The 18,460-nt window shown below is 41.9% G+C and overlaps 1 protein-coding gene across 5 annotated transcripts in view; it reads left to right on the top strand.

Annotated features, from left to right (window-relative positions):
• The window catches only part of ELF1 (E74 like ETS transcription factor 1), a 235,828-nt gene that overhangs the window by 200,167 nt on the left and 17,201 nt on the right, over positions 1 to 18,460 (top strand). For all 5 annotated transcript variants that reach the window (XM_082247607.1, XM_082247606.1, XM_082247609.1 and 2 more), the window contains 6 exons: positions 3,852 to 4,029; positions 6,503 to 6,610; positions 7,627 to 7,785; positions 14,464 to 14,547; positions 16,651 to 16,843; positions 17,379 to 17,849. In XM_082247607.1, coding sequence (XP_082103733.1) covers positions 3,852 to 4,029; positions 6,503 to 6,610; positions 7,627 to 7,785; positions 14,464 to 14,547; positions 16,651 to 16,843; positions 17,379 to 17,849 — 1,193 coding nt within the window. The remainder of the gene's footprint in view (positions 1 to 3,851; positions 4,030 to 6,502; positions 6,611 to 7,626; positions 7,786 to 14,463; positions 14,548 to 16,650; positions 16,844 to 17,378; positions 17,850 to 18,460) is intronic.

Genomic DNA, 18,460 nt, shown 5'->3' with positions numbered 1-18,460 from the left:
ATTAAAGCAATGTGATCTCTATTCAGTGTATCGTTAGATCAGCCTTTTTCAACCAGGATGCCCTCCGGTTTCTTTAGGGGTGACTTGGCAAAATGTATAGAAATTGCCCAAACATTGTGTACAAGTCAGTGGGTGGATTAAGCCCGTCTTTTAGTTACACAAAGCCACAGGTTTCCATTGTGCACCATTACAACCTTCTAGCTACCAGCATCCTAACCAGCGCAGGGACAAGGTCATCTAGAGCCCAGGGCAAATATGCCAAATAATGCCACCTCCCCTTCCAAGATGTATGATCATTTTGTGTCGGCAAAAAGTCCCTCCTCCTCCAAAAAAAACTGCACAAATCTGCATGCTTAGCTCAAATCCTCGCATTCTACTAATGCTACCAGCACAAGTTTGTCCACCCTCCCCCCTTAATAAAATCCTCTACCCCTCAAAATTTCCCCTCTGAGCACAAATCCTCTCTACTCCAAATCCCCCTTCCTAGCACAAATTTCTTCTCCTAGCACCAATTTCCCCCCAATCATCCCTCCTAGCACAAATCCCTCTGCGCAAAAAACACAACTCTCAACACAACCCCCCCCCCCCCCCCCCACACACAAATTACCACTTCTAGCACACCTCCCCATATTTGACATCCTAGAAAAATTCTTACATCCTGCCGCACCCCCAAATTCCCCCTCCAGCACAAATACCCCCTCCCCCAATCTCCTTGTGGTGCCCCCAAACCTTACATGATGCCACAGTGCCCAGGGTAGCCACCCCTTGTCCTGGCCCTGATCCTAACAACGAAAAACATCATCAGTTAATAAGAAGGAAGTCAGGCGCCTGCACAGCATCCTTGTTTGCCCCTCCCACGCTCCTCCCTGTTAGCACTGGGGCCAGATTAGTTGAGAGAGGGAAAGGAGAAACACTGGAATACTAGTCAGTACCAGTTTTCAAAAGTGTGTTTTGCTTTGGAAGAATAAATCACCTCTAACGTATGTCCTAAGTGTCTAGATGTTGCTGCATTGTATAAAACTATTAGGTTAGTTTTTTACATTTTAGAATGGGGTACCCCGAGATTGTTGCCTGAAAAAGGTTGAGAAACACTGCTTTAGATATACATGTACAGTAAAACATCTGCTTGATGTGTTAAATAATTGTAATTTAATGTTTTAGAAACTCTGTTAATGTTTACTTTCTAAATTAGGGTTGCAGAGATACCGTCTTTTAGGTCCCTTTCACACTTTTGCGACTTGTCCTGCGACTGCAGAGTCGCATGACGAGTCGTACTCCTTGATTTCTAATGAGTACCGTTTATATCTGTGCGACTTCAAGTCGCAACGACTTCAAAGTAGTCCCTGCACTACTTTGGGCTGATTTTAATGTGTTTTTAGGTCCATAGACCTAGGCATTGCTTCAAGTCCAGTCAGAATTGCTGCAAAAAAATTGTGGCAAAATTGCACGACTTTTAGGTCGCATAAGTGTGAAAGGGGCCTTACCGACAAGTACAAGTACTGATACTTTTGGCCAAGTACTCGCTGAAACTCAGTACCGATACCTTTACAGTGCGATTTGAGCCCATACAAAAAAAAATCCTGTCCAAATTGCAAGTGAATTTTTCCACCACTCCTGCGTGATCCTAGTATAGAAAGACAGGGACGCGCAATCTAAGAAGTGCAGCAATGAGCAAACTGTTTTTTAAAAAAGGTTTATCGCAACTCACATGTTAATAATACATAAAAAATCTTGCATGTCAAATCCAAAACCATAGCGGCTTGTGGTGCTTACAGGGCTAAGTTCCAGGTCCCCGGTGGGTATAAGATGGAAGTCATGTCAGCTTGGGGGCAGACTGCCTATACACCTCCTCCAGCCCTGTGAATACTGCAAACTGCTGGGGTTTTGGATTTGACATGCAAGATAAATGATGTACTTTTAACAGGTGAGTTGTGATCCCAGTATAGAAAGACCGCTGCACTTCCCTGTCTTTCTATACTGGGGATCATACAGGAGCAGTGGGGGAAACTGCATGCAAATTTCGACAGGAATCGCATTCCTGTTCAAATTGCATGAGATTCGTTGCAGTGCAATTTGGGCTCAAATCGCACTGCAAAGGTATCAGGAACATTTGTACGAGTACTCATCTAAGTAATCAGTATGGGCACAACCCTATTCTAAATATACATGTACATGGGGGGCACCATAATTGTTTAGTACCAAAAAAAAAAAAAATGAAAAGGTAAATAAAAGCCAGAATTCCTCCAGACTGTACTTGTTTCTAGTTCAGTGATTAGTTGAGGTAAGGGCTGCAGAAAGCACTGGACAAACAGTAGGCCATCAGATGCCTTGGTTATGTTGATATGTAAAATTTACAAATGGTCAGCCTTTTCTCTATATACACTAAATAGCCATAACTTTATACCACTGACAGGTTAGGTGAATAACATTCATTAACTTGTTACATTGGCATCTGAAAGTCGTCGGACATATTAGGCAGCAAGTAAACATGATGTAATCTGGACCATGGAGCAATGGAAGAACTGTGTTTTCTTTCACATTATGTAGATGGCCTGAAAGCGTGTGCATCACATACCTGAGGAAGAGATGGTATCAGGATGCAGTATGTGAAGAAGGCAAGCTAGCAGAGGCAGTGTGATGCTTTGGGCAATGTTCTGCTGGGAAACCTTGGGACCTGCCATTCATGTGGATGTTACTTGGCATGTACCACCAGAGTTGTATAAAGTACTCCAAACCCATACTTGAGTAGAAGTGGAAGTGCTCGATCAAAAAGTGACTTGAGTAGAAGTACAAAAGTATTCAACATTTTTTGTACTTAAGTATTGCAAGTAGTTTTTTAAAAATGTTGCTACTCAAGTACCTAAAGTAAAAGTACCAGTAGTTTTGAAAAAAAAAATTGCTACTCAAGTACTGAAAGTAAAAGTACAAGTACTGTGTTATGTAGTTATTAAAGAAAGAAGTCAAAAGTTTGAACGTTATATTGTTTTTTATTATTTCAAATGCAGCTTTTATTTATACATACAGTAGCATTTATTTTCGTATGCCCTGATAATACACACGTTTTTAGCTTCATGAAACCTGCCATCTAAAAATCTGCCAGTGGTAATTTTTATAATTGTAACGAGTAACTATGCAGCACAAAAAAAAAAATATCAGAGTAGAAGTATTGAAACCATTGAAAAAATGTAGTGAAGTAAAAGTGGAAGTAGGTGAAAAAAATTAGACTTCAGGAAAGTACAGATACCGCCTTTCGGTACTTAAGTACAGTAGTGAAGTAGTTCTACTTAGTTACTATACATCTCTGTGTACCACCTACCTAAACATTGTTGCTGACCAAGTGTATTCGGTAATGGAAACCGTATTACCTGATGGCAGTGGCTTCTTTCACCAGGATAATACACCCTGCCACACTCCAAAAATGGTTCAAGAATGGTTTGAGGAACACAACAATGAGTTTTAGGTATTGACTTGGCCTTGAAATTCTCCAGATCTCAATCCAATTGAGCATCTGTGGGATGCACTGGAAAAACAAGTCAAATCCATGGAGGCCCCATCTCACAACTTACAGGATGTAAAAGATCTCCTACTGACGGTAGGTATCATGTCCGATACCACAGCACACCTTCAGAGATCTAGTGATGTCCATGCATCTACAGGTCAGGGCTGTTTTAATGCCAAAAGGGGGGCCTATTCAAACTTTGGTGGGTAGTCAAAGTTATGGCTGATCTGTGTATATTCTAAATTGTTCACATTTTAGATAAGAAGGGAGAAGATGCATTATATGTAATTCTCCCAGACCAACAGTGTTTTTTTCTTGAAAATGTAATGAACCGTTTTCACTTTCTTTGCAGCTTGATGACCCTTCCATCTTCCCCGCGGTCATCGTGGAGCACATTCCAAATGCAGATTTACTTCACACTTATTCCGGTTTAACTTGTGTTGATGAACCAGATGATGACATGATTGCTGAAAACTCCCTGGATGTAGCGGAGGAACAGATTATAGAAGATGATGACCTCACTCTTACAGGTTAGTAGTTGTGGTTCTCTCTTTGTAAGGGTAGAACTTGAATGTGATCAGATTTATATTGAGATGAGCGATTTGTCTCCTCCTTGCAGTACCTGCCTATTCAGTATTCTAAGGCCCTATATGCACATGCTGGTCAGCAAACATGCATTGAAACCAGGAAAAACATGGCAGTTTTCTTCAAAGGGAAGCTGGCAGTACCAACTATGGCAAGAGTGTAGGTTCCTTTTCAAGGACTTGCAGTTGGTGGTGTGACAGTGTGCCTTATAAATATATAAAAAAAACACAATACAAATATAATTAATTGAGTTGCAGTTCAGTGAGTAAAACGTATTTAATCCCCTACCAACCAACAATAATTCTGGATCCCACAGACTGGCTACAATATGTGCTCATGTGGTACACAGATTAGTCCTGTCAATTTATGAAGATGCTCGCGACGACAGCTTGCTATGTGTAAAAAAAAAAAAAAGACACCTAGCCACAGAATTTTTCTTCCATTCAAACCTCCCCATCATGAGCAAGACCAAAAAGCTGTCAAAGGACATCGGGGACAAGATTGTAGATCTGCACAAGGCTGGAATAGGCTACAAGACCATCAGCAACAAGCTTGGTGAGGAGACAACTGTTGGAGTGATTATTCGAAAATGGAAGAAATACAAAATAACCATCAATCGCTCTCGGTCTGGAGCTTAATGCAAGATTTTGCCTCTGGGGTAAGGATGATCATGAGCAACGTGAGGGATCAGCCCAGAACTACATGGGAGGAGCTTGTGAATGATCTCAAGGCAGTTGGGACCACAGTCACCAAACAAACAATTAGTAAAACAATACACAGCCATGGATTAAAATCCTGCAGAGCACGTAAGGTCCCCCTCCTCAAGAAGGTGCATGTACAGACCCATCTGAAGTGTGCCAATGAACTTCTAAATGATTCAGGGAAGGATTGGGAGAAAGTGGCTCTTTGGCATTTACTCGACTCGCCGTGTTTGGAGGAAGAAAATTGTTGACTATAACCCTAAGAATACCATCCCTACAGTCAAGCACGGAGGTAAAAACATGATACTTTGAGGCTGTTTCTCTGCTAAAGGTACAGGTTGACTTTGCTGCATTAGGGGGCCAATGGATGGCACAATGTTTTGTAAAATCTTGGATGAAAACCTTCTTCACTCAGCCAGAACACTAAAGATAGATCATGGATGGTTCTTCTAGCATGACAATGACCCAAAACATATTGCCAAGGCAACAAAGGAGTGGCCCAAAAAGAAGCACATTAAGGTCATGGAGTGGCCTAGCTAGTCTCTACGCCTTAATCCTATAGAAAGTGTATGGAGGGAGCTGAAACTTCTAGTTGCCAAGCGACAGCCAAGAATCCTTAAACGAGAAGTATGGGAATTGGGGTTTTTCCAGAATCATACTCCTAGATGGATGCAACATCGGTCACCTGTCAGCTCGAACACTGAGAACTGCCAATCGCTCAGGGCTCCCCGAGCAAAGAGCTGGTGACTGTCAGTATGAGAATTTTCGGAACTTTAGTAGCCTCTTAATTTTCTAGCTAAGCCTAGCATACAAAAAAAAAATGGATGATTATTTGTCTGATATTCTCTTCCTGTATACGAGGCTTAAGGCTGGTTGTTTTTATAAGTGTCATCTCTTAACCACTGTCATGGAATAATTGTCAACATTTGCTATATATCAGACTCTGGCCTGATCGGGTGCCGATCGGCAGACCTTTTTCGGTCATACCTCTTCGATAGAAGTCGGCTGAACACTTGGCTTCTGTTGGACCGACTGCAGTTACATACAGGCCGAATGTCGGTTGGCTTCTATTGAACCTGCCGATGCCACTCGACATTCTGGCCATGTGTACTAGGCTTAACCCTTTTGTCTTGATCTTTTTTGTATCTGTATTGTCTCCTTGTATATTTTAAAGTACTGTTGGTGCTATATAATCCTGTTTAAGCACATTAGCAAAAATGGCTAACATGCACCCAGGCTTAAGCAGTGTGTGCATGCAGTCTTTTTTCGTTCAATAACCAATGTTGATGCAGGGATGTATTCTGACAGCAGGGGCTCTCTCCACCATCAGAATACACAAATCAGCGCTGTGCTGCAAGCTGGTTTTCCAGCAAGACTGTCTGACAGAAGCGGGTTATAGATTGGTTTCTGTTGAACAGACAGCAGTACACATGAACCTAAATTTTTGGGACGTGTATATCCAGCTTAAATCGGAACTTTACCCTCCATCCCAGAAATACCTTATTGTGATACATGCCATTTGGCTCACAGCTGTCATATTATTGAGAACTTGTTGCATTTGAAGGTATTTACTGCCCTCTACATGTGAACACTGAAAAAATTGAAAAACAGTACCATTTTCATCATGCTTTACATAAATATTATAGGTTTGCATTCTTTTCTCCTCTATAAAAGGCAAAACTGTGATGACATCTGTATTTTTAATCTGTATTTTTAGTTGAAGCATCATGTCACAATGGAGATGAGACCATGGAAACAATTGAAGCAGCAGAAGCACTTCTTAATATGGATTCTCCAGATGCATTGCTAGATGAGAAAAGATTAGGTGAGTTTGGGATGGTCTATTAGCCTTTAATATGATATAATGAAATATCACAAATCACCAGCTACTGTATATACAACTATTTATAATGATCTGGGCAGTGCATTATAAGGGTTGAGCACACAGTATCATTTTTTCCAGTCTCCTCTCATATGTTTCTGGAAAAAAAAGCAGGGGAGAAATTTCAATGCGTAATGTATCTAAACTTGATATAATCAAACAGTTTCTATGGAAAGAGGAAATAGTGTCATAATACGCTTAATGAAGATACTCCAAACGTGGTAGCTCTTGTTAAAAAAAAAAAAAAAAAAAAAAAAAAAAAAAAACCTCTTTTATAGCACTGATCTAATCTGGTAAATGATCTGAATTACTGTAACAAAATGGCCTCTATTGGCATTGAATTGTAAAAAAATGGAAGCTAAATAAAACTTTGGATCAAGTTCATGCTCTTCATTCTAGTTTGGCAAATAAATTAATCTGCTTAAAGCAGAAGTCCAGGCTCCTCCTGGAAGAAAAAAAAAAAGTCTGCAGCTACAAATACTGTAGCTGCTGACTTTTAACATTAGGACACTTACCTGTTACGAATCCAGTGGTGTCTTCACCCAAGTCGATTTTTCAGTTGGCTCTTAGGTGCTGCCGCCACCATTTCTTGTAAAGGGAAACCAGCAGTGAAGCCTTGTGGCCTCAATACCGTCTCCCCACTGCACATCCACGAAGCACGCTGTGCTTTGTAAATGGCCCGGCGGTGGTGGAAGGTGGAGGGGGGCCGCACTTCTGCTTGATTTCACGAAGTCACCCGGAAGTGGGAGCAGGTACCTGTCAAAACCAGATACCTGTCAAAACCAGATACCCACTCCCCCCTCAAAAGGTGCCAAATGTGGCAGCGGAGTGGGGGAGGGAGCAAACAAGTGGGTGGAGCTCCGCTTTAAGTGCTGGCTATGTTACATATTATTATACAGAATTAAACATACAGCTTTCCACAATTGCATTGATATCATCTTTTTTTTTTTTTCTTTTAGCTAACTTTTTTGGTACATCTGAAGATGACCTAATGGCTACTCCCATTACACATGTTTCTGTCACTGTTGATGGAATTCCAGAAGTGATGGAAATTCACCAGAGCATGTATTCAGATCCAACAGAGTTTCAGCAGGATGAACAACCAAAGAGGAAGAAAGGTATGGAGGAAATAACTGTACAATTCAATTGTCTTAAAGATTAATTCCAGGTATGGTATATTTTTACATAGTTACATTTGTCCAACTTAGGCCAATGTATATACCATACCTGGCCGATGACCCTGGAAGCTGGAAATAACTCAATTAGACACTGTTACTCCATTATTTTTTCATTTGCTACTGGGTTCTGTCCTGGGCAGTTGGCCTGATACATTCTGAACACAGGAGGTTAGTCACTCAGCATGGGCGCCATTATTAGAATGCTTTGCATTTTTTGAATTAACGCAAGGCCGCCTCTGATAGACAAGGGGGAGACCATGACATCACCTCCCCACCTCTCCGCTATTTCCTACCTTTGCATTCATTCAGAAAGGTGCCCATGCTGACTATCTGACTTGCTGAGTTCAGAATGTATTAGGCCACCTGCTCAGCACAGAACCCCAGAAGCAAGTGGAAATCACTGGAGTAGCGGTGTCTACTTCAGTTACTCTGAGCTTTACCCATTTCCTGCCCAGCCTATAGACAAATTATGGTGTGGTGGGGAATTCAGCTTTCTGGGTGGACGTCCTATGACGTCGTCCTGGATTGAGCCTTGCGCACATCCCCTCAGGCCCCTCTGTGACGCAATTTGTTACCCGCTGTGTCAGCTGGATGACTGGTGATGGCTTGTCAGTGTACCGGCTTCTGCCTGCCGGTACCATGTGATCACTGTGACCAATCACAGCAGATCACATGAAAGTTGTACACAATGGATGTCTTTTATTAATGCCATCAATTGTGTACTATTGTGTTGATTTCTGTGATTGGTCACATGGTACAATACTAGGGCCAATCACAGCTTATCAGAACAATGCACACTGAATGAATCAATTTCATTCAGTAAAAATGGTTGCTTTAGCAGTAAAGTTCACTATTATAAGCAATCATAATGTGTAAAAAAAAAAAAAATCCTGATGACTTCCTCAGTAGTACAGTGTTGCTATGGTAGCATTGTAATGCTGGTCACATTGTGTTAAAAAAACTCATGAGAAAAATGTAATAAAATGCAAAAAAAAATTACATTTTGTATTTTTTTTTTAACATACTGTCACCAATCAGTGTCCCTGGTTCCCACCCTACTCTGGGTATATGTTGACGCTGTACTGCACTCTTGAAAGTATGTAAAAAAAATATATATATATATATATATATATATATATATATATTGTGTTTCTTTATTTCTCTATCGCTCATTGACAGACGTAGTCCTCGGTGATACAGCACCTTCGGGTTATGTTGCCTCCACAGGAGTAGGACTAGACAGGAAATAAAATGCTCTGGCCACACCCTAGGGCCAGTCCCCGAGGGTATATCCTCTCTCTCTCTGCCCCAGCAAATCAGTTTTTTTCTGTCTAGTCAGGAGTAAGGACCTAGATACCTTGCTGGGATCTTCGGTCCTGGCAGGATTTTTTTCTTAGAAAAGATTTTTTAGACAGCTTTTTTTCTCCAGTGTTCCTGTGAGATCTTCAAGCAAGAAAGCTGAACTGGGCGATGGGCTGGATGTTGAGATCCAGTGGTCACCCCAGTTCAGCCTACGAGCGCGTGCAGGCCATAGCTCCGCGCTGGGTCGGCCGCGACATAGTCCCACTGAAGGGACTGACCCTGCGAGTTAAACGTCTCGCTGAAACGCCAAGGACCATGAGTCACGGCGTCCGTATTGGTCGACAGCCCTCCAACTTCGGTGGAGAGGGGTACTGTCAGGAGTTGGCGCCCGTCTGGTTCCGGTATGGTGAGTAGTATGTTCCCCTTTTCCCCCTGACGGGTCTTGTGGTGAACGCGGGCCCCTCTCTGTAATGGTAAGGATGGGTTCCCCTCTATCCTATAACATGTCACAGATCCCCCTAATTGAGTGTGATTTTTGTGTACAAAAAGCCAGCAGGCTTGGTTTGGGAGCTGACAATCTAATTACAAAGTATGTTTAAATGATTGTAATATGTGGCAGCACTGGAATCTTACTGTGTTACTAGAAGTATCCTACCTGTCAGAAGTCACAGGACAGGTATGCGGCTTGCCAGGTCATTCCTCCAGCTGAAGCAGGTCTCCCGACGGCCATGCGGTTCCGCCAGGGTTCGGTACCGCCGGTCAAGCTGATCTCCATGAGAGAAAGATTTTGCGATGCCTAGTTACTCTGCAGGACGCCGCTATGCTGTACAGACCGCGTAGATCGCACGAGGCCGCCATTTTGGCGTAGCCTCGTGTCTGCAGCATGGGGGCGGCCATGTTTGAGGTGACTCCAACAGCTCGTGGAGCTAGGGGAGTCGCCGGAATGCGTGCAGAGGGGCGGAGCCGCCTCCTTTCTTCCCGGGCAGCCAGCCAAAAGACTTCCTGTTTGTGGACACAGCGCTGTAACCTGTTGCAGTGAACTCTGAGCATCAAGTGGTGAGCCTGGGGGTCTATCTCTCTCTCTCTCTCGCTCGATAGGGATCCCTAGCAGGTAACACTGAGGGGCTTTTGTGGCGCTGGGGGTCTGAAAAAAAAAAAAAAGAAAAAGTTTTTTATTTAAGTTTGGATTGAAGTTTCCGGGTAGTTACTGGAATAATCATGGACCCTGCCACACAAGTACCCCCACCTGTTTCCCTCGAGGGGGCCACGGGACCCGCCGGTGCACAGAGTATGGATGCATTTACAGCAGTTTTGGAGTCTATGGTGGCTCGGGTGGAGGCGGCCTGTCAGGGACGGGGGTCAAGAAAGCGACCCCCGCCTACCCCTATATTATCTGACACCTCTGACTCAGATTCAGAGATGGTCACTGCAGCTGCAGGTCCCTCTGCAAGGGCTGTTATCTCAGGTAAAGCTCCCTCAGACAGTGAGGAGGACGTTCATTCTTCCGCCATAATTCAGGAAGAAGCATTGGTGGACGCACTAGTTGTGGCGGTGCGGGAAACCTTAAGACTTGAGGTTTTACCGGCAGAGGCAACTGAAACAGAGATTCCCTTTGGTACTAACAAGCCCATCAAAACGGTGAAGGTTTTTCCTGTACCCAAGTGTTTTGGTAATAAAATTAAAGGAGAATGGGAGCATTCTAAGCGTACCTTTACTATTTCCAAGCGTATTGCTAGACGCTATCCGTTTGAGGAATCCCTCATTAAGAAATGGACGGTACCACCAGTGGTGGATCCACCTATTTCCAGGCTGAATAAAGCCACGGTTATCCCAGTGGAGGACACTTCGTCCTTTAAGGATCCGGTGGATCGAAAGATGGAAGCAGAGTCCCGTACTATCTTCTCCCTGATAGGGTCAGCATTTTAGACCAGTAATTGTTATTGGTCTAGTTTCCCAGACACTAACGGAATGGGCGAGATTGGTACGCCAAGACCTTAGGGGAAAAGATATTCCCCAGGGAACATCTGATTTGATGGAACAGATTATACAAGGGCTACAGTTTGTCTGTGACGCAGCCTTGGATACTACTCCCCTATTAGGGCATGCATCTATGTCAGCGGTAATCCTCAGACGTGTGCTGTGGTTAAAATGCTGGTCAGCTGACCTAGGTTCCAAAAAGACCTTGACGAATCTCCCTTTTCAGGGGAATCGCCTATTTGGGGCCACCCTAGATGAAATCATTAAAGATGCCACTGGGGGCAAGAGCACTTTCTTGCCACAGGCTGCTAAAGCTAAGGGACCTCGCAACAAGCGAGGACCTTTCTTTACCGCCCATAAAGGGTTCGCACGCCCGGCTGGAACAAGCGGGAAAGGCAAGACTCCTCCAGGAGGGTTCAAGAAGGGCTGGTCGGACAAACAGAGGACCAACTCAGCCAAACCCGAAGCAAAGGATTACACAGCCTGAAGGTGCGCCCCCACCCGGTTTGAGGGTGGGGGGACGTTTTCACCGGTATTCAGGACGTTAGATCGAGCATCGACTACTACTACCGGTGCGATTCTTCCCTTCCAACATTTAAGTGCTACAGGGAGCGGTAGTCACCGTTCCCTGAACAGATCTTTTTCTTTACCTTTTCCTAAGATTAGTCTCAATTCCCCACAGGAATCGGATCTGGTTGACCAGACAGACCAAGAAGCCTCTAGCCGGGTGACTTCGGTCCCTGAGATTCAACCAGGAGAGATCACCGTTCCTGATAGGAATCAGGTGTCGGATAAATGTGTGGGAACAGAAAACGACCAGACTTTCTCGGATGGTCGGGGCCAGATAGCTCTAGGGACGCCTGGTTCAAATCCCGTCAGTGCCAGTGGTCCTAGAAATTCTAGGCTGGCCTCGCCAAGCCGGCCTGGCCGACTTGGACTTGCTAGTCGCGGACGTTCCGTGGGAACTGCGTCTCAGGGAGTATCTGCGGTCTCGAGGACCAATCTACCATTGTGCTTTACAGTCGCTGGTTTTAATGGCCTGGCCATTGAGACCCAAGTACTGAAGGACAGAGGGTTGTCAGCTTCAGTCATTCCTACCCTTATTAAGGCAAGGAAAGCGACTTCTAGCAGAGTCTATTATCACACATGGAAGACTTATATCGCGTGGTGCGAATCTTTAGGATTTCCTCCACGTACCTATTCGGTGACTCGAATATTGGCCTTTTTGCAAAAAGGGGTTGAGCAGAAGCTAGCCTTGAGCACCATCAAGGGTCAAGTTTCAGCATTAGCAATCTTCTTTCAGAAACCTTTAGCTACCAAGTCCTTGGTGCGGAATTTCATCCAGGGGGTGCGGCACCTGGCTCCACCAGTCCGCGCGCCCTTACCGCCCTGGGATCTTAATTTGGTTTTGTCGGTTCTACAGAAACCTCCTTTTGAAAACATCAGGGAGATTCCCTTGCTTACTTTATCCCAGAAGGTGGCCTTCTTGGTGGCTATCACTTCTGCACGCAGGGTGTCAGAACTGGCTGCTTTATCATGCCAGTCCCCATACTTGGTGATTCATAGGGATAAGGTAGTACTTCATCCTAAGCCATCCTTTCTTCCAAAGGTGGTTTCAGATTTTCATCTGAATGAAGATATTGTACTACCTTCCTTGTGTCCTCAGCCCAATCATCATCGGGAACATGCGTTGCATTCCTTGGATGTGGTTCGGGCAATCAGGGTATACCTGAAGGCTACGGAATCGTTTCGTAAGACGGATTCACTTTTTGTGATCACGGATGGCCCCAGAAAGGGGTTGCCTGCATCTGCCGTGACTATTGCCAAATGGATTAGTCAGACGGTGGTACAGGCTTATTCTATTAAGGGTCAGAGTCCTCCGTTCCCTGTTAGGGCGCACTCCACTCGAGCGCTCAGTACTTCCTGGGCCTTTCGCCATCAGGCGTCAGTGGTCCAGGTATGTAAGGCGGCCACCTGGTCGTCGGTACATACCTTTACAAAATTTTATAAAATTGATGTGATGGCATCGGCGGATGCCTCATTTGGCCGCAAGGTTTTGCAGGCCGCAATTTGAGGAGACCGGTGGTCTACCTCGAGGGTTTTTTTCTGTTTGAAAAATTTTTTTGTTGAGTCTCATCATTAAGGATGAGCATTGTAAACTTCTAGTTGGCACCGGTTGGGCCTTCTAGATTTGGATTTGATTTCCATTTTCCCACCCCTCATTTGTGATACTGCTCTGGGACGTCCCGAAGGTGCTGTATCACCGAGAACTACGCTGTCAATGAGCGATAGAGAAAAATGGATTTTTGTAAAATCTTACCGTAAAATCCTTTTCTCTTAGCTCATTGACAGACGTAGTACCCGCCCCTCTGTTTTTGAGTTGGGTTGGGTTAAATTCTCTAAACATTGCTTTTGTGACATAACTGATTTGCTGGGGCAGAGAGAGAGAGAGGATATACCCTCGGGGACTGCCCCTAGGGTGTGGCCAGAGCATTTTATTTCCTGTCTAGTCCTACTTCTGTGGAGGCAACATAACCCGAAGGTGCTGTATCACCGAGGACTACGTCTGTCAATGAGCTAAGAGAAAAGGATTTTACGGTAAGATTTTACAAAAATCAATTTTTTCCAAAAAATTGACAAAACGTTACAACTTCATAAACATCGCGATGCCTCTTACTATATTCCTCAGACTAGGTACTTTCTAAAAAGGGGTAATTTGGGGGATATTTGTACTCTTCTGCCACTTTCGGGCCTCAAGAAATAAGATAGGCCGTCAGAACATCAAGATTGATCAATTTTCAGATATATACCATAGTTTGTGAACTCTATAATTCTCCTATAGACTAAGCAATAAACACTGATTTGGGGTATTTTCACCAAAGATATGTAGCAGAATACAGTTTCGCATAAATTTAGGAAGAAAGATTATTTGCTAAATTTTATAACAAAAATAAAAAAAAATTATTATTTTCTTTTTTTTTTTCAAAATTATTTTTTTAGTTTGTTTAACAAAATGTAAAATGCCCACTGGCAATTAAATATCACCAAAAGAAACCTCTATTTGTGTGAAAAACAAATGCTGAAAATTTATTACGGGTACAGTGTTGCATGACTGCACAATTGTCATTCAAAGTGTGACAGCGCTGAAAGCTTAAAATTGGCCTGGGCAGGAAGGGGGGGGGGGGGTGTGAAAGAGCCCGGTATTGAAGTAGTTAAGGGATGTTGGCCAAGTATGGTAAAATCTTTGATACATGAATACCTGGAATTATTCTTTAAATTCTGAGGCACTCTCCTCAACAAACCAGTTAAACTTTTTGTTTTGCTAATATTTCCCTTTAGGGAGAAAAACAAAAACACCTCGACCGGAGTCACCTACCACTACCCCAAATATATCTGTAAAGAAAAAAAGCAAGGATGGAAAAGGTAATGGCAACAGAGATAGGTTACTATGTAAAAGCTGTCTACATGGTATTGTCATAGAATGCAGGGTTGTGTCTTAGGACAGTCATTGATGGGTTGCAAAATGGATGCTGTGATGTTTTTAGACAAGATCCAACCTCAGTTTGTTTATTAAAGTTACTCTGAAACACATACTGTAGGTCCATTTATAAAGCAGTCTCATTAATCTATGTTCGCCTTTTGCATCTAGAAATGCACAGCTCTGCACACTTCTAGCTATGAGGCCCTGCTGCCACTAATAGCTTCAGGTCTCCACTAGCATGCTAATCGCATAGGTTTGTTCATAAGCAAACCCACGTCCATGACAGTTGCAACAGTGTTCTGTAATTATCGTTATGTTCAATACCATTCTTTTGTTTAAGAAGACAGTATACAATTAATATAAATAAATATAAACTTTTTTTGTGCAGTTGTCAGCCTGCAATGTGAAATGTAAGCAGAGAGTTTTTTTTTTTTTTTTTACTTTGTACCAAGTACAAGCCTCATATACATACACACGCACGTGTGTGTGTGTGTGTGTGTGTATATATGTATATATATATATATATATATATATATATATATATACTGTGTAAAAATATTTAGGTACACAGATTGGTCATAGTTACTTAAAGTTAACCAACATATAATGATACTACTAAATTTGGTCTGGACAACTAGGTATAAGTAACCTCTGGTCATTAATGGATAAAATAGGGAGCCAACCCAAACACATATTTTGTTTTTCGAAGTATCAATTATTTTGCAAAACTGCGCTTGTGTATTCAATCCCACTTAAACACAGCATATCATATATAAAAAAAGTAATACATGAAAATATGTGGAAAAGTAAAATAGAGAAGCAGCAACTCGACCATGAGTTATTCAACACAGTAATATAGAATAGGGATCAACCGATATAGTTTTTTCAGGGCCGATACTGATTTTCTGCCCACCCTTCAGGCCGATATTAGGTGCTGATATTCTGCACATTTAAAGTTTTTATTTTTACTCTGTCCTTTTTTAATTTTTTTTTTTTTTTAAATCTTTTTTTTTGATTGCTGTCACAAACATGTAAACATCCCTTGTGACAGTAATAGGCAGTGACAGGTACTCTTTATGGAGGAATCTGTGATCTAAAAGATCCCAAACCCCTCCTCTGCACTTAAAAGCATTCAAAACGCCAAGTTTAGCTGTTTTGAATACGGTCATTTTTTTTTTAAGCAATATCAGCCATATTGGCAAGTGTGTTGCCGATACTGATACTTAAAAAAAAAAAAAAAAAAGTGAATATCGGCCCCAATGATAATTGGTCGATCCCGAATATATAATACATCAAATACAGAGCTGCACTAAAAATAAGAACCTTAAATATGAAACATATGAATAAAAAATAATTAAGAATTGTCCATAAAGAATCTTCAAGAAAAGATGATTATCCTCTTCAGTGTACCTTAAAGGAAATTCACATGTTCAACAATCAAGAGGATAATCTTTGTTCTTTTCTTAAAGATTCTTTATGGACTTCAAATGTTTCATATGTAGGGTTCTTATTTTTAGCGCAGCTCTGCATTTGATGTGTATTTTAAAGTAGATGGCTACCTCTTATGTGATCTTTGTACTTCAATTACTGTTTTTGAAAACCTGAAGTGGCCATTATGAGTGGGTCCCACTCTCCTTGTTGGTTTTTGCCTTCATTTTATGTTATGGAGAATAAAGTAGAAGAAAATTGAGCATACAAATGTGGAGGAGAACACGTGAAACTCCATTTAAGGACAGGAACTAGAAACAAAGTATGACAGAAGGATCTCACTGTTGGAGTACCCAAGATGTTTGAACTCCCAGTGCTGACACATTACGTTACAAAATATATTTTGTAAGCTGCATTGTGTCTAACCATTTAAATAGCATATAATGACCACTGTTTTAAGGCATCCCTAAAGTCAGGTTGTGTTGCAATGGAGACAGATGATAAACATGTGGATTTAAACGAGAAGTTGTGTTTTTTCATATTTTGATCTACAATTTATATTATGCAAGATATAATTAAATATGCTTCGGTCTAATTAACCTCTTTTGTTTTTTCAGGTAATACTATTTACCTTTGGGAATTTTTGCTAGCTTTGCTCCAAGACAAGGCTACATGTCCAAAGTATATAAAATGGACTCAGCGAGAGAAGGGTATCTTCAAACTGGTAGATTCCAAGGCAGTTTCAAAGCTATGGGGAAAGCACAAGAATAAACCTGACATGAACTATGAGACAATGGGCAGAGCACTCAGGTAAAAATAATTAATAGTGTTAGGGGTTCACATATATCGGGTACAAAATATTCACCCATAATTTGGGGGAAAAAAATAAACCTGAGATCTGTCGTTGTTGTAGAATGTTCATATTAACCCATATATTTCATATTATTGATATTAATCACCATATGTCTTAATCATTTATTTGTAATAATTATTATTTATTATCAATAATATGAAACATGAGTTCTGAACATTCTACAGCATGTTTCACTTTTTGGTAAAGCTTAGGATATGGCCACCATAACGAAGAAACAATATTTTAAAATAGAATGCCCTCTTTTATATATCACAGATGTTTTAAATGTCCTATCCAATTTTGAATGTTTTTAACACAAAGTTCGCATCTTTTGTTGTAGATTAATCATAAACAAAACTGCCCAATTCTTAGTATCATATTGCACTTCTGCACTTTAAAAGCTTAAAAGTTATCCCAACTGAAAAATATCTACCTTCATAGTAGTGATCCAAAACAGGAACTTAATGTATTATCTTGTCTTGTTTTCTTTAGGTACTATTACCAAAGAGGTATTCTAGCTAAAGTGGAAGGCCAACGCCTTGTCTATCAGTTCAAAGAGATGCCAAAGGATCTTATTTATATTGATGAAGAAGACTCAAGCCCTGCGGAATACTCAGGAAGTTTGTCCTCAAATGTGTCTTTGCATTCTCCAGTTTCTACTCCAAATCGAAATCATGCAAAAGCGTCTAAAGGTCCATCCAACACTGGATCAAGAAACAGCACAACCCCTGTTGTAAAATCACCAAAATCTTCAAAAGTGAAAGAACTAGTGGAGCCTAGCCAATCCCAGGTGTCTTTGGTCCCATCTGATATGTTGAGGACAGTAACTCCTTCCCAGACACCTCAGCCTCACCCAACCCAACTTTATCGGACAGTCCACTTAATGTCTGGACAAACACTTCCTGAACAAGGGCTAACTTGTACCATTCAAAATGAGTCACTTTCTTCTGCACAAACTATCAGGTGAGTCTTACTTTGTAATCTTACACTACTAGTATTTATGGATGCACACCAAAGCATTTACATAATTTGTAATCAATGACCAACATCAGCAGTGGAAGCAGTTTAAACAAGCCTTTATTCACCTCTATAGCAAAAGGCATTGTGGAAAAAAATTGATTTTTAATTCATACTTACCTGTAAAATCCATTTCTTGAAGTACATCACAGGACACAGAGCCATAAATCATAACATATGGTTATATAGCCACCTATAGGTGAAGGACACTGGCAACCAATTGATGACCCCCTATTTAACCCCTCCCACACAGGAAGTACCTCACTTTTGTAGCAAGCAATAAAATACCCCATAGAAGAGGAGGGGGACCTCTGTATCCAGTGATGTTCTTCAAGAAATGGATTTTACAGGTATGAATTAAAAATCAATTTTTCTTTTCGTACATCATGGAACACAGAGCCATAAATCATAACATATGGGACGTCCCAAAGCAATGCATCTGAGGGGGAGGGGGGACACCAAAGAAAAATACCACCATCTGACCCTTAACAGAAGGATTACACCGCCGCCTGCAGCACACTGCGGCAAAAAGCAGACTCCTCCTGGGTCCCAACATC

This window comes from Pelophylax lessonae, assembly GCF_965119305.1.
Source record: "Pelophylax lessonae genome assembly, chromosome: 2".
In the NCBI taxonomy this organism is placed as follows: domain Eukaryota; kingdom Metazoa; phylum Chordata; class Amphibia; order Anura; family Ranidae; genus Pelophylax; species Pelophylax lessonae.
This window is presented reverse-complemented; position numbering and strand designations above follow the sequence as displayed.